Source organism: Colobus angolensis, unplaced genomic scaffold, assembly GCF_000951035.1.
Source record: "Colobus angolensis palliatus isolate OR3802 unplaced genomic scaffold, Cang.pa_1.0 Scaffold245, whole genome shotgun sequence".
NCBI lineage: Eukaryota > Metazoa > Chordata > Mammalia > Primates > Cercopithecidae > Colobus > Colobus angolensis.
This window is the reverse complement of record NW_012115655.1, coordinates 2,755,730-2,769,481: the sequence shown is the minus strand read 5'-3', so window position 1 is coordinate 2,769,481 and position 13,752 is coordinate 2,755,730. Positions and strand designations below refer to the sequence as shown.

Here is a 13,752-nt window from a genome sequence, read left to right as displayed (position 1 = left end):
CTCCCTGGTTCTTGTTATTTATCCTCTGAACCTTTCAAGTATGCAGGCAGTCTCTGGGTGGGAATCCCAGCCCCGGGCCTCACTTACTGGCTCAGCGACTTTGGGCAAGTTACTTAACCTCTCCTTTTCCTCTTCTGTAAAAAGTAGTTAAAAATACTTCCTTGCCTGGCTGGGTTGTTGTGAGATTAAATAAGATCCGTGTATAAATGGGGCATTTAGCCCAGCGCCTGGGCATAGGAAGCGCTCAGTGAGGAGCAGCCGGACTTCCGGGCCTCGGCCTCTGAACACCAGTGGCTCTCCTTCCCTTTGTCCTTGGTCACGTGACCCTGGGAACTGATCAACCCCTCTCCCCTCAGCTCCCTTAAAGACAAAGGCTGGGAATCGACTCAGTAAAACACCATCCAGACACCAGAGCCTGCCCCCACCCCAGGAAGGCCTCTGCCTTAGAAGGAAGGAGCTCTGGGGTAGTTCGTTCTCTGTTGCCACTGACCCACTTCCAAGAAGTGTATTAGATGTTCAAAGCAGTGAGGTCCAAGCACAAAGGGGAAACTGAGCCTGGATGGACCCGCGTCTGGTTTCTCAATACCTCCAGGGAGTTGTGAAGGGTTGCCAGCCAGGGACTGTGAACTCTGAATCAGGGAATCTTGCTTTGGGAGGAGGAATAAGAAGGGGCAAGAGAATCATCTTATTGCCTTTATTCCGCCGTCAGCCCAGCTGGCCCCATTGCAGGGCACAGGGCCAAGCTTTTACACGCTCACCCATGCTCTCTGTGCAGGCCAGTGCGTGCACACACACACACGCGCGCGCGCGCACACACACACACTCACACATCCCATCTCTGGCTCTGAGAGTCAGTCTGTGGGGGGCAAAGGGCAACTCCTCAGCCTGCCCCTGCCTGCCCTTTTATGACAGCACCAAGGGCGGGGGTAGGGACAGGGCCCTCAGCCCCCTGAACAAATCCCTGTGCAAACTGGAGGTGCCAGCTGGCTTCAGGATGGGGGTGTCACATTTCCCCATTCCTGGAGTCCCCTCCTCCAGTTCCTGAGGGAGGGACTGCTCTCCGCCTACCTGGGGGGCCAGACCCCTGCCAGGGCTGGGCCCTGTGGAACCCCAGCTTACCCCAACCTGACCCTGCCAGGCCTCCAGCACTGAAGAATAGACACGTGTGAGGTTGTGGGGATCCCCCGCTGGAGAGCAGGAAGGTCTGGGCCCTGAGGGGCTTGGGGAGGGGTCATCAACCCCTCTCCTAATCCATCTTCAATATGAAGAGGTTTGGGGCACTCTTCCTGGGGAGGGAGCACAGGCCTGGAGAAGTCCCAGCTTGGGCCTTTCCCAAACTTCCAGCTTCTGGGCCACAGCCTAAGGCCAGGCATCCAAAAGTCCAAGAGTCCAAAAGTCCAACCGGCTGCTTGGCATCCCTGCACGGTCCTCGGGATCCCCCATGGGAGCCGGTGTCAGACCTGCACAGGCAGTGTCTGGTTCATCTGCAGCCGCATGTCTTGGATACTGCTCAGGATCTTCTTCTGGTGGCCGGCCAGGGTGACCCCGATACGGAGCAGGTCTCTGCAGATGGAGCAAAAGCAGGATTAGTCCCTCTCCTCATGCCCTCTACTCTGGGCCAAGTCTAGGGCCCCCTGCCCTGCTCCTCCAAATCTGAGGCACACTTACTCTGCAGTCATCTGGGCCACCAGGTCAAAGGATGCAAACCCCGCACTGACGAAGCTCTCCTTGTACCTCCCCATCTTGATGGCATCCAGCCAGTCACCAACTGTCGTGAAGGTTGTGTAATCTGGGACCGTGCGGTCCAGGAGAGGCTGTGACATGCTGTGGGAAGAAGAGAAGGACCTGGTGAGTCTCGAGGGCAGGAGATAGGGCTACTGGCTTGGTGGGAGCAGAGGCAGAGGTACCAACCCAGACTGAGCGCTGGCGATGACCTTGAGGCTGGCAGCATTGCGGATGAGCTTGTCCAGGGTATTGACAATCTGGGAGAATTTGGGCCTGAGGTTCCGGTCCCGCACCCAGCAGTCCAGCATGAGCTGGTGCAGAGCTGTGGGGCAGTCCATGGGTGGTGGCAGCCGGTAATCCTGCTCCACGGCATTAATGACCTGGGCCGACGGCAGGGAAACGCAGAGTGAGCTGCTGTTATGATCCCTAGCCAGGACCCACCCACCTAACCACTCTGGCTTAGCCTCACTCACATCCTGGTTGCTCATGTCCCAGTAGGGTCGCTCTCCATAGCTCATGACCTCCCACATGACAATTCCGTAGCTCCAGACATCACTAGCAGAAGTGAACTTCCGATAGGCTATGGCCTCCGGGGCTGTCCAGCGGATGGGGATCTTCCCGCCCTGGTGAGGGGGGCACAGGCCCTTCACCCTGTGACTCCAGGCTGCCCCCAAGGCCTGAGCCCCTGGCTGATAGGCCCCGCCCCCAGTCTCCCTCCCAGCGGCTTCCTGTACCAGGGAACTGGTGTAGGTAGGATCGGAGGGGTCATCCTCCAGGAAGCGGGAGAGGCCAAAGTCTGAGACTTTGCAGACCAGGTTACTGTTGACAAGGATGTTGCGAGCAGCCAGGTCGCGGTGCACATAGTTCATCTCGGACAGGTACTTCATGCCAGCAGCAATGCCCCGCAACATGCCCACCAACTGGATGACCGTGAACTGCCCATCGTTGAGCTGCAGGCAACAAGCAGGCTCAGGTGGGCCCATTGCCCCCATCCCAACCCATGGCCTGCCCACCTGCCTGCCCTCTCCAAGTATTCAGACTCTGCTTCATTTCTCCTGCAACCATGTCCAGAGTGCCCTGAGGGTAAGTGAGCTGCCCTGCTATGTGTCAAGTATCTTGTAGATAACTTCCCAATTAATCCCATGAGAACCCACTAGCTCTTATCATTCCCATTCTACAACCAGGCAGCTGAGACTCAGAGAGGTTAAGTCACTTGCCTGAAGTCACGCAGGCAGTAAGGAACAGTCAAGATGTGACCTCCCATACTTCTGGCTCTGAAGGCCCTGCCATTTCCCTGCACCAAGCCACCTCAGTAAATGCTTATGGACTTGAATAGGGGCTGTCTGACTTGTGGGAAGGGATGGTTAGCCCAACCCAACTTTCTGGGGGAGGGACAGGGCCTGCGGGCTGGCTCTTACCCGGAGAAAGGAGTCCAGGGCGCAGTTTTCCATGAACTCAGTGAGGATCATAACCGGCCGACTTTTGGTGACCACGCCCTCGAGCCGGATTATATTGGGATGATCAAACTGACCCATGATGGAGGCCTCGCTTAGGAAGTCCCGCCGCTGCCTCTCGGTGTAGCCCACCTTCAGCGTCTTGATGGCCACAAACACCTCCCGACGGCCAGGCTGTTTCAGTCGACCACGGCACACTTCCCCAAACTCCCCTGCAGGGCATAGGGCACAGGGAACAAGATATGACTCACCCCTGTACCCAGCCTGCCTCAGCTTCTCATCTCTACTGTGCCCCAGGAGACTCACCAGCTCCGATCACCTCCTCTATCTTGACGCAGGACACATCGATCTCCTTGGCAAACTCTCGAACAGCCTCATTAGGGTCCTCGTAGGTAAAAGGGTCAATATAAACTTTCATTCCAGGAGTAACTGGAGGGAGAAGAGGTGGGCGTGAGAGGGTAACAGTCAAGCCAGCCTTTCCCTGCGATGGGCACAGCTCCAGCAGGTTCCCGGCTGAGCCCAGCCCCATATCCCTCTGTGTTGCTGCCCTAACCCTCCAGCCCCCGTGAGAACTCCTGGTGACCATAAAGGCTAGACACCTAGGATTCTACTCCTAGTTTTTCTCTCTCATCTCTCATCACATCCAGACCTCTCTCAGATTCATCCCTCCCCTGGTTCCCACTGCCCTGACCTTGTCCAGGCCTTCAACACTCGCACTATTCCAATAGCCTCCCAGCTGGGCTCTCTGCCTCTGGACTTTTCCCACTGAGCTATCCTGCATACCGCTGTCTTCCTAAAACAATCCTCTCATTGTATTACTCCCCAGCTTGAGAGCCTTTCCAATTACCTATGGTGGAGTCAAGTCCAAACTCCTCTGCCTGCCTTTCACGACCCTCCGAGGGCTGGCCACAACTACCCAGCCTGGCTTCCCAGCGGCTGTCAAACCAGTCTTCCCGCTGCCCCCACAGTCGGGCTCCCTCCCCACCCCACCCACTACCTTCCAGAGGCTCCTCTGGCCAGGAATGCTCTCCCTCACCTCCCAAAACCCTGCTCATCCCACCTGGCTCAGCTCAAGTCCACCCCCTCCAGGAAGGCTTCCTACTCTGTAAATTCTGAGGGCCCTTTACAATAGGAGCACCTGCTTGAGCTTAATTGTTCTTGAATTGTTTCCTGTGTGTATGCATCTTGTCTTTCCCACAAGACTAACTGCCTTTACAGGGAGGGGTCACATCTCAGTCATTTCTGGGGCTAGCAGGAGTGAGTAGGGGCCCAGGGTACCTGGAGTGAGATAGGGGTCAGGAAATGGCACTTGACTGGAAGTTGGAGGGAGCCTTCAGGGTTTATCTCTAAGGAATGAAGTCCCAGGCAGGGAGAAGGGTGTCTGCGAGCCCTGCAGGGGCCTGGGAGAGCTGGGAGAGCTTGGGGAGGGTGGTGGGAACAAACTCACTGTACTGCTGCAGCTTCTCCGTGTACTCCGAATCAGAGCCGTGTCGCTGCTTCCTGTAGGGTGGCAGGGGTGGAGGGCAGGCCTGAGACAAGTCATCTGGCTCCCTTTGTTGAGGGGACCCTTGGGCTCACAGAAGGGGCAGAGAGGACATAGCGGATGGCCCGGAGCCTAGTCCCACAGTTGGTGGACTCAGTCCCTAGGGAACCTGCCCGGAGGTTCAGGGAATGGGATGTGGAGAAAGGGCAGGATGAAGACACAGGCAGGGACGGGAGAGGGCTTCTCCAGCAACAACTGGCCCCCAGAGGGCTAAGGCCCTGGGTCTGAGGGAGGTGGTGGCAGCTCATTTCTGTGGCAGGAGGGCTCTAGGATGCTAAAAGGCAGTTCTAGTCAACCCATGAAGCAACAATGGGCCGGGGAGTACCTGAGGCAGACGATAGCAATGACCACGACAGCCACCACGAAGACAAGCCCAGCTGTAGCGGAGCCCACGATGAGGGGAAGCTGCTCCTGGAGCTGCTGGGCCCCGGAGCCTGGAGATGGAGAAGGGGCTGCTGAGTGGAAGGACGACAGTGAGGGCCATGATGGCGACAGGTGCAGGGGGCTACTAACCTCTCTCACTTGTGGTCTCAAACTCGGCGGGGCGGCTGTACTGCCCGTAGCCAGCTACTGTGCGGGCACGGACCTGGACCACATAGCGGGCGTCGGGCCGAAGCCCATCCAGCTGCACAGAGTTCATCTGGCTGGTCACTGTGGAGGCGATGCCCTCACTCTGCAATGCCAGGAGGGACGGGGCATCCTCAGGTGGGTCCTGAGGCCAACTGGCCCCTATTCACACCCAGGCCTGCCACATGTCCCCTCCATACCCAAGGCCTTGCTCCCAAGGGCCTCATCGCGATCTGGGGGTAATTTTCTCAGCCCATCTCAGCCCAAGGCCTCCTCCTGCCCCTTGAGGTTCTGACCTTCTCAAAGTACTTCATCTCGTAGTCCAGGATGACTCCGTTGGGCCGTTCTGGGGGTGCCCAGGATAGGGTCAGGCTGCTGCCTGAGCTGCTGTGCAGGCGTAGTGTAGGCACTTCAGACGGGGCTGGGAAGAACAGAGGGCTCACCACAGGCTCCCTGGACCCTGGCATCCTTCCCAAAGACCCACTTCCCATGGGACCCCCAGTGGTCCCTTGGCAGGCCCTGGGACACCTCAGCTTGATCCAGGGGAAAGTGACCCAGGCCCTGCCCTCCAGTGCCCCCTCCTCACCAGCCTGGTTTGTGGTGATATTCACAGCCGCATAGCGGGGCGGCAGAGGGCTCTTGCCCGAGACACCGTTGACCGCCTGCACCTCAAAGGTATAGCGCGTGTGGGCCAGCAGATGGCTGATGTGGACCCGGCGCTCCGTCAGGCCCAGCTGCCGAGGCACAAACTCCACGTTGTCGTCACAGCGTGAGCAGACTGAGGACCCTCCAGCCCCATGGCACTTCTTGCAGATGACATTGTACAGGAGGTCATCCCGGCCACCAAGGTCCCGGGGCTCACTCCACTCGAGGATCAGTGAGGTTTCGTTCACGTTGGAGATCACACCTCGCGGTGGAGATGGCACGGCTGTGAGGAACATGGAGGGAGAAGGCAGTGAGCTGGAGTCTCTAGGACCATCCTTCTGCCCAGAGTTCCTGCACACTCCAAGCTGCTTTCTACCTCCTTGCCTTGCCTCTACTTTGATAAGCAGAATAACTTTCCTACATTTCTTCACTAGGCAGACTCCTATCTATCCTTCAATGCCCAACTTGTGATGTCACTTCCTCTTGGAAGTCTTCCTTGATTCGTCCTTGCCCTATACTCTGCATGTACATAAAACAATTCCTAGACAGCCTTCTAGCCCAGCTCTCAGTACATTATGGTAATTATCTGCTTTTACACCTATTTCTCCCACCAGGTTGTGAGCTCCTTTAGGACAATGACTGTATTTTATTCACCTCCACACCCTCGATACCCAGCACAATGCCTGGCACACCAAAGGCCAGGGCAGAGAGGAAGTGGGGCACCAGGCCACCCTCAGGATGTGAGGCCCCTTCCATGGTTAGAGTGGGGCTGGGGAGAGGCACTCCTATATAGAGGGAGGGGTGATGGACTAGAAGACCAACTGCTAAGCTCCTAGCCAATCCCTGATCGTGGCTAGGAAGTGGTAGGTGCTTAGCAAGTGTTGGTGGAAGGGATGAGCTGGCTGACCTGGATTCTGGCTCAGGGGCAGCCACCTCCCAGTTGTGCCATCTTAAGCACAACATCTAATTTCCCTGAGCCTCAGCTCCTCCTCTGGAAAATGGGGCTATTCATAGTGACTGCTTAGGCTTCCCAGGTTGGCCCCCCAGAGGGAAGGCCTGCAGAGGGGGAGAGAGGACGCGCATTCACTCACTGGTGCAGGCACTGTCCGCAGAGTCCGAGTCTGCGCGGTAGAAGTTATTGTGGCAGGTGCAGATGCTGGCGGCTGGGGAGGTGGTACGGCTGTTGGGGGGACAGGGGAGGCAGGGCCCCTCTCCCTGCTTCGCCTTGTAGCTCCCAGGGGGACAGGCTGTAGGGGAGAAGAGGATGGATGGGGCTCATCTCCCTTCCCTGCAGACACCAGACCTCCACACCTCCGTGAGAACCTGGCTTCTCCCCAGCCTAGGTCTGGCCCCTCCACCTCCTAGACTGTGGGGGCAATGCTAGGATTGCCTAACTCCAGCTGCAGCTACAAAAGGCCCTATTGCCCCATGGAAACCCCATGTCAGCGGATTCCTCCCCGCCCCTGCCCCCCTCACCCCTACCCTCGGGCCTCATGGACGAAGACGTCAGCCCCATCACCTGGAGAGCCTGGGCTTGTTGAGGCAGGGAAGACAGTGAAAGGTGGAGGAAGAGGCGGGGATGGGGAAGAGACCCCGGTGGGCTAGCAGCACCCGGCACTGTGGAGATGCCCCACCTCTCCCCGAGGCTCCAGAAAAATCATTCCTGAGGACCCTGAAGGACACCCCAGAACAGCCAGGAGGTGGGGCCTTCACAGGGAAGCTCTCGCCCCACCCACCAGGCGCAGGCAGCAGCTCCTGTCTGCCCTTGGGCAGGGATGGGGGCTGAGGACGGGTAAGAGGAGGAGAGAAAGAAAGCAGGCAGGAAGGCTGGGGTCACCTGGAGTTCAGAGGCCTCAAGTGTTCACAAGGGGACTCACCCCAGAGCAAGCCCAGGGCCTGAGCATCCCTTCTCCCCGGTCTCCCCTCCTGCCATCTACCCTTGGCCCCCTGGACAGAGGCTCTGTGGATTTATGGTAGCCATATCGTGTATTCTTCACACTGGAATTTGCAAGTCAAAGGAGGCACTAGTAATAACTGTGTTAGGAAAATGGGCACACACCGAGACCCTCCCAGACACTAAAGTGGGTCACCGCCTCTCCATATGACTGCCTCTGGAGGGGGACACCCACAGGGGAGAATGCCCAGCACTAGGGATTGCTCTTTTCTGGGGTTTCATCTCCCCTCACGAAGGTGATATTCCACCCTAGCTCTTTTGAGCCAGTGGGGGAGGGGGCAGAGGCCAGGCCAGCCTGGTTGCTATGGGAACCAGCATGCATTTCCTGCCGGGGACCTGCAGAGTGTTAGCCCCTCTTCAGTCTGTCAGGCTCATCACCCCCACCCCCTTTCTCCACTTAGGAAGAGGAAATCTCAGGACAGATTCCCATGGAGAAGTGGAGAGGGCCTGAGAAAGGCACTGTTCACCTTCACATAACAACACTGGGCCTTGCAACCAGGTTCGTGCTGCCAAGCCCCTCACATCTAGGGCTGCGGTAAGAGCCATCACCTACGCCTCAGAGCTGTATGTAGGCTGCAAGCCCCAAGAAAGAGAATCGGGCAGAGGGAGCGAAAGACAGGGCCCTCAGCACGCCGTCCTGCATGGCAGAGCACAGGAGGAGGCTTCCATGTCAGCTTCCACATTCCCTACCTACAAGGCCTGTGCACAGAGCCTCTCCAAGACTCAGTTTCCTTATTGGTGAAATAGGGAGATGGCAGGAATCTACCTCACAAGGACTGGTGAGGCTCAGTGAGAGACCCCCTAGGTGGACAGTTTTGATAATTGAGAAGCCTAGTACATAAGTCTTGGCAAACCATCGGAGGCAGGCCTCCTGAACTCCTCATGTACAAAATGAGGGCAGAACAGCCCAGCTCTCACGATCCCAGGGCTCTGGAGACTCATGACCAACACTTAGCTGGTGACTGTGCTCCCGTGTGCCAGACACTGTTCTATGGGCAAAGCACTGCTCACATAAGCCTCACTACAGCCCTATGAAGGAAACTTGATTATTGTCCTCATCTTGCACATGAGGAAACCGAGGTTCAAACAGTTAAGTAACTTGCCCAGGGCCAGGCATGGTGGCTCACGCCTGTAATCCCAGCACTTTGGGAGGCTGAGGCGGGTGGATCACTTGAGGTCAGGAGTTTGAGATCAGCCTGACCAACATGGTGAAACCCCGTCTACTAAAAATACAAAATTAGCCAGGCATGGTGGCACACAGCTGTAATCCCAGCTACTCAGGAGGCTGAGGCAGGAGAATTGCTTGAACCTGGGAGGTGGAGGTTGCAGCAAGCCAAGATCGTGCCACTGCACTCCAGCCTGGGCAATAATTGCAAAACTCCATCTCAAAAAAAAAAAAGTAACTTGCCCAAGGTCACGTCAGTGGTTAGTGACAGAGTTGGGACTCAACTTCAGGGACTGGGTCCCTAACCACTGTGCCGTTTATATACTGCCGCCCAAGGGGCAGAAGAGAGCCCAGGGTAAAAGGCCATGCACAAGGTACCCACAGCCCCCATGCCCTCAGTCCTGGGGCTGACCTACCACTTTCAGGGTGAAGTATACACTCAGGCCAGGACAAAGTGAGCATCTCTGCTGGCCTCCTAAGCCTCTGACTGGGTTCTGCAGGTGCCTGATTGCCAAGGATTCTGCATGCTTCTCTTCCTCTCTCTTCAATTTCATTTTTTCTCTTACTATCCTTGTGTCTCTCCTCATTTTCTCTCTCTTCTCCCTCCTTGCACCACATTCTCTGCATCTGATCCCCACTCTTCCCTTTCCTGCCTCCACTGTGGACCTGCTCCCAGACCTCCTAGTCAGGTAGCAAGCAGGGGCGGGGGTGATGCAGGGCAGTAGGTAGCTGTGGCCCAGGCCCTCCCCACAACCCTTTCCCCAGGACAGTCCCCACTCACGGCGGCACTGGGACTCCTTGGCAGCTGGCTCATGGCCGGTGGCACAGGTGCAGGCACCCACAGGCACCATCCACTCCCCATCGCCGTTGCAGTAGAGCTTGAGTGGCACCGACACCTCCACGGCGTTGGGGATGCAGGTGCCAGGAGCAATGACCAGCGAGGTGGGCTCCGCCCCAGTGAGGGTCTCGGGGAAGAGTGCGAAGCCTGCGGTGGTGGATGCACACTTCTTGTAGAAGGCACGCACGGAGATGAGCGACATGCAGGCGCCCTGGTCCTGGAAGGCCAGGTAGAAGCCAGCCTTGGAAAGTGGCCCAAAGCTGCGCACCTTGGTGTTGACACGCCCGGCGTCCAGCCGTGAGAAGCTCTCATCCGGTGCGATGGTGTCCACTTTGACGTAGGGGTTCTCCATCCAGAAGGGGGAGGAGGCTGAGGCCACATCACTGTCAGCCTCATAGTAGAAGAGGTTGAAGGTCTCCTTGCAGGAGCCAGGGATGTTGGGGATGCTGTTGCAGTCACGCACAGTGAACTTGAGCTCCACGTAGACCCGCTGCACATCCCGCCGCCAGATGAACCCTGTGCGAAGCCAGTTGTTCTGGCTTGACTCGTGTACATTACACACCTGGTATGTGCGGATGGGATTCATGGCCTCATCGTAGCCACTCACCTCTTCCCACTGTGCATGGACCAATGAAAAAAAACAGAGTGAATGCCTGCATTTGCCAAGTGCTTCCATCGTGCCCAGATCTGCTCTTTGTACTTCACAGGGATGCTTCTATGGTGTAGTGGCTGAGGATACAGGCTATATGGGTTCAAATTCCAGCTCTCTGCTTGCTGTGTGATTATGGGTAAGTCACTTAACCTCCATGTGCCTCAGTTTCCCCATCTGTAACATGGGGATCATAATGATGTGTAAGGAATAATGACTTTAACTGAATAAAGCATTTAGGACAGGACTAGCAACTTGGTAAGCACTGTGGGAACATCAGCTATATTTGCTATCTTTATACCTTAGTTTCATCATCTGTAAAATGGGGCTGATTAGAACTAAACAAGGCTGTGAGGAATTAAATCAGGCTAATAAATGTAATGGGGCTTGTAACAGTGCAAGCACTTCTGGGATACTGGCTGTCACTATTAACATCGCATTTAATCTTCACAACAACTCCATGAGGAGCCGCATCTGTTGTCCCGATGTTTAGAGATGAGGAAGCCAAGGCCCACAGAAGGGAGTTTTGCCCAAGGTCACACAGTCAGGCCTGATGACTGCAGGGCCTGTAGTGCCACCGTACTCCAGGGTTCTAGGGCTTCGAGCAGTCATGAAGGCCATCTAGGGAGATTAATTAGAATATTTGAGAGAGGTCCGGATTGCAAGAATTCAACAGTCAAGAACTGGCCACCCAGAGGGGTAAACGGCCTTGCCCAAGGTCACACAGCAGGTTAAAGATCTGGAACTAAGGTTTCCAAGCTAGTGCTCTCTCCAGGGACCCAGGGAGGAGGGAGATAGTGGGGATGGACACGCAGAGGGCTGTCAGGAGCAGAGGGAGAGCGAGTGGGACCTGGAGGGCACAGGCAGGCAGAGTAGGAAGAGATAGAAACGCCCACAGAGAAGGATCATGAGGTGCTTCAGAGGGTGACAAGTGAGGACGATGGGGATAGCACAGGAAGTGAGGGTGACAGCAGAGAGCAGAGGCAGCCCTCCTCCAGGCCCTGGTGAGGTGAGGGGGCACACAGGCTGGAAGTAGGGGGAGGCCTAATGGCAAACAACACTCAGGAGAATGATGGGAAAGTCTCACCCCACTTTCTGGATGAGATGTCCACGCCAACTCAGATGTCACCCATTTTGTGTCCATGAGGGTCTCTGGAGGAACAACGGAGTAAAAGGTCAGGGACTAATCTCAGGGTGAGGAGAAAGAAGAGATCACAGCTGGGCGACGTGGCTCACGCCTGTAATCTCCGCACTTTGGGAGACCGAGGCAGGCGGATCACTTGAGATCAGGAGTTCGAGATCAGCCTGACCAACATCGTGAAACCCCGTCTGTACTAAAAATACAAAATTAGCCGGGTGTGGTGGCACACACCTGTAATCCCAGCTACTCGGGAGGCTGAGGCAGGAGAATCACTTGAACCCGAGGGGCGGAGGTTGCAGTGAGCAGAGATTGAGCTGCTGCACTCCAACCTGGGCAACAAAAGCAAAACTTTGTCTAGAAAAAAAAAACAAAAAAAAAAAAGAAAAGGAAAGAAAGAAGAGATGGCTCAGGAAAGGATTCCCACCAGGCTCCACTTTCCACAAGTCCTGAAAGCTCCCAGTTTCCCTATCCTAGAGGAGACCCTGCGGCCATCCCCAGAGATGTCACAGCCCCAGAGATGTCCCCTCAGGCAGGCTAGGGGTGGGTGCCCTGACCCCAGGCCTGGGTTAATGAGGCAGGAGCAGAGGCCCGTCCACACACCTACAGGCTCTGCTAATCTCCACACAAAGGGGCCGGCAGGGCCTTTATCCTGGAACAAAGGGCTGTGTGCTTCAGACCCTGGCCCTGGCCTCCCCTGACTCCGTTCCCAGCACAAAGGCCCAGCCCCACACTAAGGCCCAGGGGAAGGGGAGGGCAGTGAAAGGCCAGAGCCAGCTCCCACCCAGCACCTACAGGTGATAGGGCAGGGATGCGCTTTGAGGGTGGAGAGGGGACGACCAAAGCCCCAAACCAGCTCTTGGTTCAATTTTTCTTGCAATCCTTGCACGAAGGTACTGTTGGTGTATCCTTTTTACAGAAGAGAACACTGATGCCCAGACAAAGAAAATATACTGCCTAAGGTAAAGTTGCTAGGACTTGGGGTGAGGTGACAAGGGTCGCTCAGGTTCAGGTGTATCTGACTCCCTTGCACTCTGACTGCAATATGCCCCTCTGTAAGGGAGGGATGAAAGAAAGTGTAGAAAACTGCCTATTATTTAAGTCCCAACAGAGCTGTTGCCTCCTCCAGGAAGCCTTCTGTGAACCTCCCAGTCAGGGTAAGATGCGTTCCTTTGTGCATCAGGGGCCAGCGGCTTTGTCACAGTACCCAGCCCGGGTTCTGAGCTGGTTTCTTGCCTGTTTCACTTTGTTTGGTCATAGCAGGGGCCCATTAAAGTTTCTTGCTCTCTTAGGAACCTGGTTCTGGGCTCTGGCTGGATGTCACCACTCTCTGAAAGACAGTGTGACCCCCAGATTAGACCTGGGGCAAGAAAGGAAGGAAAGAGGTGCCAACTCTTTTCCCGTGGCCTGGAAGACAGTGCAGCCAGCTCTGAAGCTGGAATGGGGCAGGGTTGCCCCAGGACCTCTGGAGGCCTCTACATCACCCCCTCCGTGTGCTCAGGTGGGGAAAGACCCAAACCCCACGGCCACAGGCTTGCAGTCTTCAGTGGTTTCCTGGAGGCTGGGTCTGAGTCGAGGACAGCGGAGGACCCCGTGGGTGGACAAGGCAGCTGTGACCCCAGCCCCCGATGTCAGGCAAAGGGGCAGCAGGTAGCAGCCATTCCCTGCAGGGAGGGAGGCTCCTCCAGCTGCCGCAGCCGCTGGTCCCCTGAGGGCCCGGGTGCAAGGGGAGTGATCCTGGCCTCTGGCGGACAGACAGACAGACACAGACATTTGGCCGGGGGGTACTCCAGGGAAGCGGAGATACTCAAAAGCCGGGGCCCAGAGACCGGCGGGGAGGGAGGCGGGAGGGGCAGCGACTCCGGCAGGCGGGCGGTGGGCGGCACGGAGCCGGAGGGATGTGCGGAGCCGGCTGGCGGGGATCAGACAGCCGGGATGGCCGGCGGCTGACTACAAAGACAGGGAGATGGAGAGACGCGGAGGCCCGAGGAGACAGAGACAGAGGGAGGTTGCCAGGCGGCCTTGTCTCCAGCCGGCGGCCCTAGTGTCCGTCCTGGGAGCCCTCCGGGCGAGA

General features: G+C 56.8%; 1 protein-coding gene across 2 annotated transcripts; it reads right to left on the bottom strand.

Annotated features, from left to right (window-relative positions):
* Positions 1-680: 680 nt before the first annotated feature.
* Positions 681-11,694, bottom strand: EPHB3 (EPH receptor B3). 2 transcript variants are annotated; one of them, XM_011945814.1, is made up of 16 exons: positions 11,628-11,694; positions 9,835-10,507; positions 7,026-7,181; positions 5,876-6,217; positions 5,586-5,710; positions 5,236-5,395; positions 5,048-5,156; positions 4,623-4,679; positions 3,937-3,944; positions 3,486-3,608; positions 3,144-3,391; positions 2,460-2,675; positions 2,199-2,348; positions 1,912-2,105; positions 1,669-1,824; positions 681-1,563 (listed from the first exon to the last, which is right to left on the bottom strand). In XM_011945814.1, the coding sequence occupies exons 1-16, from the start codon at positions 11,682-11,684 to the stop codon at positions 1,455-1,457; spliced, it is 2,883 nt and encodes a 960-aa protein (XP_011801204.1). In that variant the 5' UTR covers positions 11,685-11,694; the 3' UTR covers positions 681-1,454. The 2 variants fall into 2 exon arrangements, with proteins under 2 accessions (XP_011801204.1, XP_011801205.1); XM_011945815.1 differs by lacking the exon at positions 3,937-3,944 and having other exon boundaries at positions 4,627-4,679.
* Positions 11,695-13,752: the final 2,058 nt, after the last annotated feature.